Source organism: Canis lupus, chromosome 5 (assembly GCF_003254725.2).
Source record: "Canis lupus dingo isolate Sandy chromosome 5, ASM325472v2, whole genome shotgun sequence".
In the NCBI taxonomy this organism is placed as follows: Eukaryota; Metazoa; Chordata; class Mammalia; order Carnivora; family Canidae; genus Canis; species Canis lupus.
This window is the reverse complement of record NC_064247.1, coordinates 67780991-67796631: the sequence shown is the minus strand read 5'-3', so window position 1 is coordinate 67796631 and position 15641 is coordinate 67780991. Positions and strand designations below refer to the sequence as shown.

At 51.2% G+C, this 15641-nt stretch overlaps 1 protein-coding gene across 1 annotated transcript in view; it reads left to right on the top strand.

Annotated features, from left to right (window-relative positions):
- The window catches only part of CRISPLD2 (cysteine rich secretory protein LCCL domain containing 2), a 64722-nt gene extending 49473 nt beyond the window's left edge, over positions 1-15249 (top strand). The window contains exons 14-15 of the mRNA XM_025427022.3: positions 1802-1935; positions 12740-15249. Coding sequence (XP_025282807.1) covers positions 1802-1935; positions 12740-12794 — 189 coding nt within the window. The 3' untranslated portion in view covers positions 12795-15249. The remainder of the gene's footprint in view (positions 1-1801; positions 1936-12739) is intronic.
- The last annotated feature ends 392 nt before the right edge of the window (positions 15250-15641 follow it).

The following is a 15641-nucleotide window of genomic DNA, read 5'->3' as shown; positions in this document are numbered from 1 at the left end:
AAGCTGTCGGCAGAGCTCCGTTCCTTCTGGAGCTTCCAGGAGAACCTGTGTTTTCCTGTCTTCCCCACTTTCCAGAGGCCGCCCACAGCCCCTGCTCGTGGCACCCCCTCCATCGGCAAAGCCAGCGGTGTGGTATGAGGTTTCTCTGACTCTGCTCCCTGTACCCCCCTCCTGGAAGGACCCTTGTGATGACTCCTCACAAACTCCTCGCTTGACTCAGTCACCTCTGTGGCGCCCTTTGGCCACCTGAGCTCACACGGTCCCAGGCTCCGGAGACGGGGATGTGGACACCGTTGGAGGCCAGTACTCTGCTGACCACAGAAGCATAGACTTTGCTCAACCAGAATCTCTGCTAAGCCACATTCTGCATGACCCTGGCCAAGTTCTTGAATCTTACAAACCCCATGCTTCCCGGCCTGTAAAATGGGAATAGCGGTACTCACCCATCCTATTGGAAGATGAAATGAGATCACGAGGCAGAGGCAGTCAGCCCAGGGCCTGGCACTGAAGAGGCTCGGAGTTAGGCATTAGGTCTACTGGGAAGGAGGCTGGTGGCCCCACAGATGGATCGGCTCAGCCCTTGTATGCAGCCCTGGCCACTCGTGAGAACCACCTGACCAGTGTGTAATTAAAATGCTGAAGTTCAGGCTTCCCCCACAGCAGCAGAATCCAGTGGGGTGGGGAATGGGGGGCCGGGCACTGTCACCGAGTGAAGATGCGGCAGGTGGCTCTGGGTTGCAGTGAAGACTCACGCCCACTGCCAAGGCCAGGGCTGGATTTTACCCCAGGATGGATGACAGGATCATGGAAGTGGCAGGACAATGTACCGATGTGGTTCTTCACCTTGAGTGTGTCTCACATCACCTGGCCCTAGTTGGGGGCGATTCTGATTCAGCAGGTCAGGGGGACCAAGAACCAGCCACCCCACCCCTGAATGAATCTCCCCAGTTTGAGAAATCTTGATTAATTAGTCCCAGACATTTCATCCTGAGGATCATTTTCCTCCTGGATAATTAAAGACCCTAAATGAAAGTTTAACTCAAGGACGGGTTTATTATCCAGAAATTCAATTACCCCATAATCTTGGAAAACAGCACATCCTGCCTCTACTTCAAAGGCAGTGGCTCCCTTGGCCCCTAGAATGAGCCTAAAATCCTTGTGGTCCTCACGGCCCCACATGATGGGCTCTGTTCACCTCTCCCTCCTGTCTTGCCACACTCCACCTGACTCTCTGTATTCCAACCACCCTGGCTGTCTTTCTGTTCCTGGGACATGACAAGTTCACTCTTACCCCAGGACCTTTGCACAGCCTGTTTCTAGGCTGCGGCCAATTCTTTTTTGTCATCCAGATATAAGCTCAAAAGTCACACCAAGAGCGGTCTTCCCTGATGAACTGTTTAAGAGAGTGCCTCCACCCAGTCATTTTATCTCATGAGCTGGTTTTTTCTTCACAGGCAGAGTTGCTTGCATGTTTGTTTGCTTGTCAGGCTCCCTCAACTGCATGAAGGCAGAGTCTTTATTTTGTTCCCTGCTGGGTTTCCCTGCATCTAGCACAGTGCCTGGCACATAGTAGGCACTCAGAAAATACTTGCTGAATGAAGGAATGAGTGCATGAATGAATGGTGCCAGGTTTCTCTGGAGAGACCCCTGAGAAATCAAGGTGGTGATGGGTATTTCCTAGGGGTAACTTGATCAATGCCCCTTCCCCAACCAGGCCACCAAGTACTGGTTGGCAGTGGCAGGGTCTTGCCTGAGAGCACAACATCCTTGACGTTGATCATAGCTCTTCTCGCGCTTTTAGAGTTCAAGCATCTGCAAGACGGCCGTGCATGCAGGAGTCATCAGGAACGAGAGCGGGGGCTACGTGGACGTGATGCCTGTGGACAAAAAGAAGACTTACGTGGGCTCACTCAGGAATGGAATCCAGTCTGAAAGGTAGGGCTGCGTTCTCTGGCTCTTGACACCCAAGGCCTGCCACGGGTGCCCCTGGGGCCCCTGGGAGGAAAGCCAATGACCTTGACCCTGAGAGTAAAACTCAGGTAGGCTTGCACTCATTCTCACCAGAATATCCAAGACGAGCCTGTTCTTTTCTCTTCTTTTCTGTTTTAAAGATAAGAATGTTTTTCTATGACAACATGTTATTGTAGACAATTTAGAAGCATCCAATAAGCCCAGAGAAAAACAAAACAATCATCCATAGCCGATCACCTGGGGGAGTTGCTGTGAGATTTTTGGTGCGTCTCCCTCTGGCCCTTTCTCTGCCTGTATGAGTGTGAAACAAATAGGATCAAACTATGTTGACACGATGGTTCTCATTTGCAACATGGTAGTATAGTTACATTCGTCACAGGAGTAAGGGCAGAGGGTCTGAGTCCAACAGACCAGGCTCTGCTTCTCACCAGCTCGGTGACCACGAGCCAGCCATTGATTTCCTTGCACCTCACTGTTCTCTCCTGTGATATGGGGTCAACAGTGGTCTCGGCCTCACAGAGTCACTGGAAGATTAATCCAGTGGCTGTTTGGTACCTGAGAGCAACAGGCCCTTGGTAGAGGAGAGTTTATTACTCTGTATTTTCACAGAACAGATTCTCTAGGCTGCTCCTAAAACCCACGCCCCGTGTCACTGCTGGTGACCCCACGTCGTTGCATCCAGTGAGCGTACCACACCTCGCTTCCTGGTTGGGCAGTTCAGCACTCCTCCACCCTGGGGCAGGCGGGGGGCAATTGTCACCATGATGACCATCCTCACAAAGGACTGTCTGAAACTGTCATGCTTGTTTCCTGAAATCCTTGGAAGTGACATTCTCAGATCAAAGACGAAGAGAAAGTCTAAGGCTTTGGGTATGCCTTTCCAGAATGTTCTTCAGAAGGGGTCCCAGTACCACTTCAGGCTGCCAATCCATTTTCTGGCACATGCTGCTCAGCCTCACATGTGTCCCTCAGTTGTCCATGGAAGCATGTCACAGCCTTGCAGCCCAGGAATCCAGACTCCACGCCCAGGGTCTCCTCTTGAGACCCCCATGACCTCACACGAGGCACCAGCCTTTCCTGAGCTTCAGTTCCTGTATCCGTGAAATGGGACTGATGACTCATCTTCCCTGGGGGCAGATCCCCATTGGGAGTATATTTGTTTGTAGGGCTGCTGGGGCGAGGTACCCAGACAACAGGGGGCTTATACCATAGACATTCATTTCCTCGAGGTGCTGGAGACTGGAAGTCCCAGATCAAGGCGTGGGCCGGGGATAGAGTAGGGGGGACTTCCTCCTGAGTCCTCCCTCCTGGGTGTGGAGATGGCCACCTTCTCCCTATATCCTGACATGGTCCTCTCTCTGTGTGCATCTGTGTCCTGCTCTCCTCTTCTAAGGACACCAATCAGATTGGATCAAGGTTCACCTTTGTCACCTCATTTTTAACTTCATTATCCCTTGAAAGATGCACTCCAAATAGGGGCACATTCTGAGGCACTGGAGGTTGGGACTTAGCCATAGGAATGGGCCAAGGGGGGACACAGTTGAGCCCATAGAAGAATGGAGTGCTGAGATTTTATATTTGAGGGGCCTTCTTTCAAAAAAGAGTGTAAAATCAAGAACACAAAATGTGCCAGGCCCCTGGAAGCCTAGGCTCCCGTGGCCCCCCATCCTCCCGGGCTGCCTGGGAGTCTCAGGACGGCGTGCAGATCCCCCGCCCCAGGGGCCCACACAGGAACTCTGCCTTGGGCCCCGACGCTGCAGCCAACACTTCTGTGTCTTCTCCTGCAGCATGGGCAACTTTGGGAAAAGCTTAATGAAAGGAAATTCCATTGATTTAATGGGAGGGAAATGAGGCAGCTGATGAGGTGGAATTTCCCGGCCAGGCTGGAAAGAAGTCCCAGGACCCCCCTCCTCTGAGCTCTCTATACCCCTGAAGAGGAACCGGTCATGCCGAGCAGCTTGGCCTCCGTACTCGCTGCCTGGCTCCTCCCTGAGGACATCGCAGCGGCTCCCTGAGGGCTGCCACACGGCTCAGTGTGCAGCCCCCAGAGGTGGGTGTCTGGGGAGAGCTGGGGACTGAGATGGGTCCCCAAAGTGGCTTCTTTCCCATTGTCACTCCCTCCCCCCCAGGCCCAATCGTTCTTTCTCTCTTCCCGAGGGACCCGCCCAAATCGCCACTATCATCATAAATATCTTCCAGGCAGGCTTTCCCAGGCCCAGAGGGCGCCGATGCCCGCCGCACTATTCAGAGGTTCTAGTGAGTTTCTGCAGCATCTCCAGAGTTGAGATCCTGCTTCCCTTCCTCCTTGGATGCTCTCTTGTGCCTCAGTTTCCCCACCTATAAAGAGGAGGGTGATAGCACCTACCCCCCTGGGGTAGTGGTAAGGCAGTGGATCTCAAACCCAACCCCACAGACCAGCAGAATCCAAATCAGCTGGGAGCTTGCTAGCAAAGCAGATTCTGTGGTGCTCCCCAGACCTGCTGAGTCACAGGCCCCAGGACTAGGCTCTGGTGCACTCAGGAGGATGATATGAAGGTGGTTAAGTCCCTGGAACTTACAGACACTGTGTGGGATTCTGATATTTTGCAATTAAGACTCATTTTTTTCATTACATATTCATGGGGTTCCAGGACCAGTGCTGGGGTCCACAAGCAGCCAGATGACAGAGTCCATCAGAAGGGAAGGACTAGGCCGGGAGGGCGTGCGGAGTCTGATGACATTTAGACATCTGCTCCACTGCTCACCAGCTGGGTGTCCTTGGGCACGATGAATCCAGTGGCCCTTGTTGTTATGCTATACCTTATAAGGTCTGCTGTACACTTCAAGGCGCTATGGTTCTTACACACAGGGCCAAGCGACTTGTGTGTGAAAAATAGTCTGTATGGATTGTCTTTCAGGATGAGGGGGAAAGCACCTTGCAGGAACCCCCTCTTTTATCCTTGTATCAGTCCTTCCAATGTGCACCCACTATCAGGGATCTTATACTTGGCAAGCCCACACGATGTCCCAGGCACTGGGATCCAGCAGGGAAAATGTAGCCTACCCTCTTCCCATATGGGGTGTGTCATCCAGTGGGGGTACAGATGATGAGACAAATAAGCCCTGCAGCTGTAGGGTCCCAGGCATCACTGTTAGGGAGGGAGGTGCAGGCAGCTGAGCATGTCAAGCAGGGCCCCACCTCACTATCTGGAGGCTCCTCCTTGGTGACATGGCTCCAGCCATGCGCTACCCGCCCCTTGTTCAGATGGGATCTTGGCAGCCCTCTGCACAGAGACCAGAACTGAGAAATCTCCCAGGAGCCTGTTCCCATTAGGGACTGTGGGAACGAAGCCTGGGGCTGGAGAGGCCTTTCTCTCCAACCTCTGCCGGTATCCTAGAGTAGGTCACAGTCGGTCCCAAGGGAGTTGTGGATGCTGGACACTCTGGGACCCATTCGCAGCAAACTTCATTCCAAATTTAGGGAATCCTTCAATCAATCACACAAACAAGAGCCTCCTGAATAGAATTCTCAGCACATGGGCCAAAAGCTGCTGGTCTTTTTCTAGAAGAGGATTTCCTGAGAGTTTTGAAAAATGAGTGTGCAGAACTGGGACACTGTGAGAGGACTGGAATCTTCTATCTCACACACATGCCTGCAAAGGATAGCAGAGGAAAGGAAAGGTGTCAGGAAGAGCTTTTGACATTGGGACTGGCGTTTCCCTGTGTATTCTCGTAAAGAAGCTGGACATCTGGATGAATATTGGTTTAGGAATTTGTCCTAGACCAGGACTAATTTTTTTTTAAACTGATTTCACAAGGATATTGGGAAATAGACCAATGATGACAGATAGCATTCTTGGTCACTTTGTTTTAGCAAATACAAGCCATATACAGAGGTTGATGGTATCTATGTGGCTGGACTTCCATCCAAAAGTGGACTATTCAGGTAGCATTTGTGGGGCAGCTTCTGTGCCAGGCACTGTCCTCCTGGGATACATCCAGAACACACTTGAGCCACATAGTTTCTAGTGGACACAGTAAAAAAGAAACAGAAGGGAAATTTTAGGATTTATTTGATTTAATCCAGTGTATCAAAAGTGTCATCATTTTAACATGTATTAATAGGAAATTATTGATAAATATTTTTTTAAATAAATAAGACCTTGGAGATGTAGTGTGTATGGCACACATGCAGCACATGTTTGGGTGAGCCCCATTTCAAGTGTTCAGAAGCCAGTGTGACTGTCGGGACTCGTAAGGGTTGGGTGTCTGAAAACCACTTAATGCATACAGAAACTCTGAGAAATAGAGACTTAATGGTTGTTGTTTCCAGATATCATGCACTCTGCACCCTCCCTCAAGCCAGCTGGACCAAGGCTGGGTGTCAGGTTCCCTCTGCTCTGCAAATGGGTGGGTTTCCCCCTCCCCGTCCTCTAGGATCTATACATGCTGTAGCTCATCTCATTCCCCCAGCAGCCCCAGGAGGTGGGGGACCCCAGTTATCCCCACTTTATCAATAAGGAAAGGGAAGCACAGAGAGGTTAAGTGACTTGTTCAAAGTCACCCAGCCGACAAGCCACAGAGCCGAGACTTGAACCCAGGCTGCCTGCCCCAGCACCCATGCCCTTCACCAGCACACATGACTCCCACCATAGATAGGTCCCTGAGCCTGGGGACAGGCCCTGCCTAGGAGTGGCTGGTGAGCCTACAGCGCTAGGGTACACTTGTTTCTATCTTTAAAAGCATTTATTAGAAAAGAAATACAAACTTACTATTTAAATACTAAGTCTAGGGAGTAGAAAATAAGAGTCCCCCACAGCTGCCCTGTTAACCTCTGTTAGTTGCTCATTTATAGCTTTCTAGGCCTTTCCCCCCGGTGCACATACAACACGCATAAAAATCAAAACAGAGATCATGTTACATTGTTCTAGACTCTTACCCCTAAAGAATACTTTTATATTTCATGAAATAGGGGAAGGGTTTTGATGGGGTTTGGGCTTCTGTGGGGTAGTGCGTTCATCCCTGTGTGTGTACCTGCCACGTGCCAGGCACACTGTCCTCTCCCCGAGAGGAGCACAGGGTTTAAACCACGTAGGAAGGACGATGTTTGCATCTCAGCGTCCTGGAGCTCCTGCTGGATGCCCGCACCGACCGAGGGCTTGGCGGGAACGAGCTCCCGCCCTCTTCCCACTGCCCCTAAGGAGTGGGTGCTTCCACGAACAGATGTGGGAGCAGGCTCAGAAATGGACTAACCAAAGTCCTGCAGTAAGCTCTGAAGCCGCATCTGTCTGACTTTTGAATTCTCTGAAAGATCAGTAAATGGATGAGACTTTGGGGAAATAGGGTTCGAATCCTCAAAACAAACAAAATACATACACAACATACCAACGTATACACACACATGCATATGTACATATTACATGCACATGTGTACATAGAAATGATATTTCTTTAAAGATTTTTATATATTTATTCATGAGAAACACAGAGAGACAGAGACACAGGCAGAGGGAGAAGCAGGCTCCCTGCAGGATCACGTCCTGAGCCCGCTGGCGTCCCTAGAAATGATATTTCTTAATCATAAAAAAGAAATCACACACTTAAAAAGCCAGAAGGGCAGTCCTGTGTTCCTTTCCTACTGTCCTTTTGACGCTGGGTTCCGTGACTCTGTGGAGTGAGCTGTCAACTGGTGGGTAAGCCCGCGGTCCCTCCCGGGACAGGCCACCCCGCGCCCGGAACTGCCTGCTGTGCTGTCATGCAGCTTGTGTCGTGTGGCGCCACATGCCCACTGGTCCCTCCCTGAGTGATCCTCGCCCGCAGCCCTAGGATGCAGTGGGATGTTTGCAGCTCCTCTCGGGCCTGCAGCCTCCCCCTCCCACTGGGACCTGGCTGGGCTGATGTCGTCCTCAGATGTGGCGCGCCACAGCCCGACTGCCCAGGATAATGGTTGGGGACCTCGAGACACCGGGGTCCCCATCCTGGCTGTGCCCAGAACCGGTATTCGATTTGGGACAAATTGCATCATCTCTCAGAGCCTCAGTTCCTTTTCTGTAAGCGGCAAGAACCTTAGAGGTCTTGTGGGGTGGCCGAGAGGGACACATGGGGTGAGATTATGCAATGACCTAGGTGGCATCCGGCGGGCAGTACAGGTGGCCAGAGCTGCTGGCCCTCAGAGGTGTGTTCCCACCAAGGGGCAGGGTAAGCGATCAGCACAAGGCTGCGAACCCCTCACCAGGGCTGAGTTGTGACCCCCGGAGACTGCAGACCCTGGACATTTCCTAGAGCTCCCTTGTCACAGCTCGGCCCAAACAGATGAGCGCTCTGTGTGCCCCCAGTCAGCTAGAGCCCCACCCCCAACACCGCAGGCTTCCTGGCCACGCTGGTGGTGCTCCCCAGCTCTGCAAGGGACTTCTGTGTGGCCTTTCTCTTCCTCCCTCCCTTCCCCCCTCCTTTCCCCCCTCCTTTCCTTCCTTTTTTATTTTTAAAATGAGCGAAACCTCAAGAAATCATTTTAATTTTAAAATGATTCTAAGAAATTAATTTTAAGGGATAAAAACCTTAATTTTAAGAAATGTCAAGATAATTTTAAGGGATGGCTACCACTGAACATCCCACACCCAGAAACGACCAGTGCAAACACGCTGGTGTGTTTCCTTCCAGATTTTTTTTCTGCTCACAAACACCTTATTGCTTGTTTTTGTTTTAACCTAGAGGGATCAGACTCCCTGTATTGTTAGGTTAACTGTCTTTTTTCAATCAGCCGCAGCTTGTGAATGTTCTCCCAAGCCACGTCCCAGGTAGCCACGGCATCGTGTCAGTGGCTGCACACTATTCCCTTGTGTGGACAGACCACCGCTTGACAGACATCCAAGCTGTTTCCTTTCTCTTTTCTGTGATAAACAACACGGCAGAGAACATCTTTGCACAAGCCTGTGTACTTTCCTAACAGTGTCTTAAGATAACTTCCTTTTGGCAGATTAGTCACCAGAACTCCTCTCTCTCTCTCTCTCTCTCTCTGTCAGAGGGCAGCACTTCTTGCTCTGGGTTAGGCCTGCCCCCAGTGGCTTCCATGGTGGCAAGAATGAAAGCTGCTCCCCTTACCACCCAAGGTCACAGCTGATGCAGCCCTTGCCCGTCCCTCCAGCCTCTCATTGCATTGTTCCTCCTCATTACCCTTCATACACTGGCCTCTCCATTCCAGGGACACACTGAGACTGGGGGCCTTTGCACCTGTTGTCACCTGACTCTGAAACGCCCCCGCCCCCCCAGGCCCTGCAGCTGCCATGTATTCCTGTGACAGGGGCCTCCTTGTCATTCAGCTGCTGCCTCCTCAGGATGCTCCGTCCCATACCCCGCATCCCTCACCTCTGCTCTGCTCTGATCCCATCTCCCAGGGCCTGTCACTGTCTGAGATGATCCCTTATAGGTAATTTGCTGTTATCTCCCACCCCCAGTCTCAGGTCCATGAAAGCAGGAACCTCCCCAGTCCTGCTAACCCCATGTCCCCACCCCGTGCCTGGCACCTAGTAGGTGCTCAGCTGCACACCGGCTGAATGGCAAATTGCTGAGTTCAGAAATTTATTCAGAACTCACTGAGGGATTTTTTTTTTTCACTGAGGGATTTTTTTTATACATTTTATGAAAATGGTTTAAACCCTTTACTAAAATTGTTCAATACCTTCTATGAAAATTGCCCAGAAATGCTGTGCCAATTGACACTCCCTCCTCCTACATATGGGAGTTACAACTAATCCAAGGAGAGAATCGGGATAGGAGGGTGAGGTTTAGGAGTAGGGGGCAGGAGACCAGTTTACATTGAGTCAATCGCACCCACTCTTCCTCAAATACACAGCCACTGACTTAGCAGGACTGGGGCTCGGTCAGTGTTTGAGGCACAAACAAATGGGGACCCACCTGGAAGGCTTTCCTGAGTGGCCCAAACCTGCAGGAATTCTTTGCCTGAGACAGTGGATGAGCCTGACACTTGTCACATTGACACCCTCGGCGGTATCAGCACTCTGGTCTGTGTCAGCAGGGCCTGCTCTTGCCTCCGAGGTGGATGGCTTGCTCACTGGGGATGCTTGGTAGATCCAGGCAAGACGTCCAGGTACCTTGGGGCACTTGTCTGGACAACAGCCTGAATGGCCCTCTTGTCCCTGGGTTGTTTAGGGCCCTGTGTGGGGGAGAAACCACGGCCTCATCTATAGATTTTTACAGAAGTAAGTCCGAGGCACAGACCTTGGTATTTTTACCAGCGTGGCTTGCCCACCATGAGGGATAACTGAGAGCCTTGAGGCTCTGGGTGGTTCTCCCAGACTGTTCATTTGGGCAGAGAATCTGGGGAAATCTCGCAGCCCAGAGGCCCGAGGGGGGCCCTGGAACCGGAGCTTTCCAGAAACCAGCAGGGCAGCTGGGGTAACCCCAGTCCCAGCTCGGCCACCCTCTCTGTCCACAGTCTGGTGGGGAGCTGCTGGCAGGGAGGCCGGAGTTCTGCTCTGTCTGGACTCCTGGCTCTCCCTCACAGCCCCATCTCGCCAAGTGTTCCCATCTGATATGCGTTTCAAAAGTTCAGTCCCAGGGTAGCCAAGAGCACGGAGCTGCCATGAGGGAGGGGGAAGATCCCCAGGAATCACCGGATCCCCTGCTTCCTGAGGATTGCTGCCCTTACCAAGCAGTCTGAGAGGGCGAGGGCCATCTGTCTGGTCTGGTGGTTTCCAGGCTGGGTCCCTTTCAGCTGGAGGGGAGACTCTGCTGGAAATCAGGCTTCAGTCCTGGCTGGGCTGTTAATCTTATGTTCAAATTCATTCATAATGAGCAAAATGCAAGTTAAAACTCTGGATGCCATGCCCTACTTTTGAATGGCTGAGCACCAAAAGCTGGATGCCACGCGGTGCTGGCGAGCTCATGGGCTGGACCGGCTGCCTCAAGTGTTGATAGGACTTGTCCATTGGTGGAGCCATCACAGAGGGCAGTTTAGCAAGCTGTCCAGGTTGGTCCTGGGATGCCCAGTTCCCCTCCTCGGAGCATATCCGCAGGTGCTCTCAGACTTGTGTAGGGGAAAGCTAGCACTCCTTGGCGTTGTTTGCAAGAGCAAAATATTACGAGCTACTAAATCTTCATTAATAGGGATCTGGTTGGCTGTCGTTGGAATACTTTAATATAATAGAATACTGGGCCGCTGAATATAAAGCACGGGGGGCTCTTTGTGAACAGCAGCCCACCACAAGCTATGTGACACACAAGGGCCAACAAGAATGTGGAACCCCTACAAGCCCCTCGCATGCTCCCGGCAGGGAGGCAAAATGGGGCAGCTGCCTCGGGAAATAGTTTGGCAGCTTTTTAAAAAGGCAAACATACATTTAACGTATGGACTCAGCAGTGCCACTCCTCGATCTGTATTCAAAAGAAAAATGTGTCCGTACAAGCACATGTCCACACACATTCACAGCAGCATTTCTCATAGTAGCCGGAAGTGGAAAGAATCTACATACCCATCAACTGGGGAATGGATAAAGAAAATGAGGCCTATCCCTGTGATGGAATATTATTCGTCACAAAAGGGAGTCAAGTACAGATCACGCTGCCACATTGAGGGATGAGCCTCACACACCTCCTGCCGGGCGAAAAGAGGCCAGGTGCACAAGGCCGAGTATGGCATGATTCCGTTTACGTGAGATGTCCACATCTGTACGGACAGGAGTTGCCGGGGTCTGTGGGAGGGGAACTGATTAAAACTGGACGCAGACGATCTTTTGGGGTGATTATGATGATCCAAAAGTGGTCGTGGTTGCACAACCCTATAAAATCACTAAAAAAAAAAAAAAATCACTGGATTGTATATACTTAGGGTGAATTTCATGGCATGTTATACCTCAGTGGAGCTGGGTTTTGCTTTGTTCTAATTAATTTATTTATATTAACATAATTTATAACAATTAACATAAATAATAGTTAATATAATTATAAATTATTTATAATAATTAACATAAATTTATATTAATTAACACGCTGGTGGAGGAGGGACAGAGAGAGAAAAAAAAAATCTCAAGCAGACTGCCTGCTGAGCATGGAGCCCCGAGACGGCCCTGAGATCATGACCGCTCAACCAACTGAACCACCCCGGCGCCCCATCAGTAGAGCTGGGAGGTTTTTTTGTTTTTGTTTTTGTTTTTTTTTTAAAAACTTTTGTTAGCTGAAGGATTTAACTGCCGCCCTGAGAGTGGCTGTTACTAGCTGTGTGACCTTGGGGAAGTCCTTGCTTTCTACTGTTTCTGTTTTCTCACCTGCCAAACAAGGCCACTAAGGGCACCCGCCCCCCGAGGAAGGTGAAAGGGCGGGAAGAGAGCGCTTCGCAGAGTCCAGCAGAGGGGGCCGCTCTGTTTTAGTAGCGGTGCGGGCGTCGTCGCTGTCACGGTGCCGTCCTGCCAGCCCGCCCGCCACATGGCCACCGGAGGAGCCCGCGGGTGGCAGCCCACACCAGGCGGAAGGCTCGGAGGCCGGAGGGGCGCTCAGTTCAGACGGATCGGGGCTGGAGGTCCCGGGGTTCAAGACCAGAGCTCCCCGCCCTGCCTGACCCAGATTCAGACCCAGGCCCCGGGAGGAGAATGGGATCTGCCAGCTGTTCCTGGGCGCACGCAGCAGCTGTGTTTGCAGCAGCTGCGGGGAGGTGGCCCTCGGCCACAGTTCCCCACCTGGGGCACGGGGGCGCCCGGCTCTCCCTTCCCCGAGCTAGTCTCTGTGGAAGGCCCTCCAGATCCTTCAGTAATACGCCTTCTGCCTTCTTTTTCAGCCTGAGGACCCCTCGAGACGGAAAGGCCTTCCGGATCTTTGCCGTCAGGCAGTGAATTTCCAGCGCCGGGGAGAAGGGGGCGTGCGTCTTCAAGAGGGCTTCAGGGTTTTGCTTTTTATTATTATTTTGTCATTTGGGAGGGGGGTGGGCTGGGGATATAGAGAGGCAGGAAACTTCCTTTGAATGGCGTTCAGTGTCACACCCTTTGTGCCTTTGTCTCGAACCACACGGAGAAGCAGCGTCCTTGGGGGCCCGGCTGGACAGCTGGTGACTGGTCCTGCTGAGGCCCGGAGGTCCCCATCGGCGCGCCCGCTCTGCACGGATGGTCACCAAGGTGCTCCTCCCCAGTGCTCCTCCGTGGGTAGGAGAGGGTTCCAGGCCCCCGGAGCTGGCAGATGTGGAGCTCACGCAGGGAGGCACGCAGGGGCGGGAGGAGGCATAATGAACACCCGAAGGGCGAGTTTCAAGAATGGAATAGAAGGTGGCTATTTAAAAACTTTGAAAACACAGTCTGTCCCTACCAGTGGAATAAAATGGGGTTAATGTTTGCTGGTCAGACAAATGGGCTGGAACCAGGGGGCTGGGGAGGTGAGGCCGGGGCCCTGCCCTGGCACCTGTCCCTGCCGGCACCCCGCCTCCCGCAGGCTGGATCTGTAGACAGCAGTGCTGGTTTATTTAGAGTTCCACGGTAACGCCGGAGATTTACCATGTCTTTGTCCTTCCCTTTGTCCACGTGGCCCGTCTATTTGCTTCCATGACCTTTGGTCTCATTGAGGACAAATGAACCAGGATCCTTTCTTTGCCCCCCACCCGTGTGGCTCCTGGCCCAGCCCAGACTGGTTTGTGCATCACGTTCCCCACCAGGGTCTTCGCTTTGCAAGTGGTTCTGTTGGCAGCCCACTTTTTTTTTTTTAAACTTAGTATCAGTTGGTTCCACTGAGGTGTCTAAGAACAGCCAAAGGAGGGCTGTTTTGTTGCTGCTTTTAAAAAGTGACAATTAAATATGCAGATTCCCCGATCCATCTGATGACCTAGTTTTTAGCAGTGGGAGGAATGGATTCCTTGGTACATTCCTCGCCCAGGTTAGCAGCTCTGGGAAGAGGAACAGTTTGTGGTTATGAAACCATCCTGCGGTGTAATAGCAAGAGACGGTAACACTCTAGAAAGATTTCTCTTCCTGTTTTTGTGGAACAGCCCTTGCCAAATGCTCCTCGGGCTCTGAGGAGTGCGGTGCTCTCTGGCTTCCACTTTACAAAAGTTCTTCATAAGCCCAGACCAAAACCCACAGTGAAATAAAATACCTTTTTGTAAATAGCATTGCTTTGCAGAAGGTAAAATTCCACCCTCCACCAGCAGGCTGGCCAATCTATCACTTCTGTGAACGCCGGTTTTAAATTTTAAGTTCATTCTTCATCAAAATATTGCAAAGGCAAAGGAACTAGCAGGCAGTTTTTTAGAAAAAACAAACGAAGCAAAACTAAGATGATCCGGACAAGGAAGTCTACCAGGGGGAGTAAGCTGGTGTGTTGTTGAGAGCACCCCTACTTCGTGCACACGCTGGAGGTAAACAGCTTCCCTCTTCCACCTCTGGGGAGCTGCTATAAGCAGTGCAACTCGTAGCCCAACAGAGCTGAAACTAGCAGAGCTGTTTTTAGTTCGTGCATTGCGGGCTCATAGTAATTTGTAGGTTTTGACAATTTGACCCCAAATGTCAGAGCATAAGAATTTGGTTGGCCTGACAGTTATGTGTCTAGTTATAGCCAAAGATCTGAGTACTGGGAAACTTCTGGATTCTAGGTGTTGTGCTGCTGGACTCTCCATCAGACTTTGCTCTGCCACCAACCTTCTGTGGCCTGTGGCTTTGTTGAGACTACAGGGTTGGGTTTTTAGAATTCGAGACAGTCCAGGGGCTCTTCCCATGGGTTTGTTGGAAGCATCCTACCCAAGGGAGAATCTGAAACATCTGGTGCTAGTGGACCCCGTCCACTATTTTAAATTTGAGTTCCCTGACTGGCGAATGCCTCGGTAACCGGCCGGCCCAATGGGATAGGCAATCCTCACCCAGAACCGGAACTTGCTCTCCTTTCTGTACTCACAAACATTTTGAAACTGGAACCGTTTGTCTTCCGAGAATGGAAACAAGGCAGCAAAGTCTAAGCCCCTATAATCAGAGGCCACCTCTCACTTTGCGTGTTAACGAGACCCACCGTGCCATTGGCACGGAACCCACAGAAAGATGACAAATCAGGCCAACAGTGTTGCTGGGTCTCCTGCCTCCAAAATAAAAAGTTCTCATTTCCTTCAGATTTTTGCCCTATCATGTTCTGAGTTTTTATATTGTCTGTAGGCTCACTCAGCCCGCAGCTTACATGTGTGCTTTTTTCTATGAAAAATGATGTATTTTACTACTTCCTATGTACAAAAGTTTATTGTAAATTTTGTGTGTGTGTGCTTTGCATGAACGGGGGCCACGTTGCTGTTGTTTCAATAAAACTGGTTTGATTTCTAAAGTGTTTCTGTGATGTATCTCTTCTGGACAAATTTGAACAGTTTGTGAAATGTTTAAAAACCTCCTCGAAGGCTCTTGGCTCTTGTCAACACCACTTCTACTAAGTGTGTCGCATGTAGGCAGGGAGATGCTGAAGGCTGCAGTATTTTCTGGAGCCTCCGGGAAACCTCCACCTGATAAGTGGGAAGAAACGAAGCGATGTCACAGAAAGTGTGCAAACTTCGTGTAGATGGGGTGGGGTGGGGGGCTCATCAAAAATGCAGATTCTGAGGGCACCTGGGTGGCTCTGTCAGCTGAGTGTCTGACTTTTGATTTCGGCTCAGGTCATGATCTCAGGGTTGTGAGATCGAGCCTTGCATCAGGCTCCGTGCTGGGCATGGAGTCTGCTTGAGA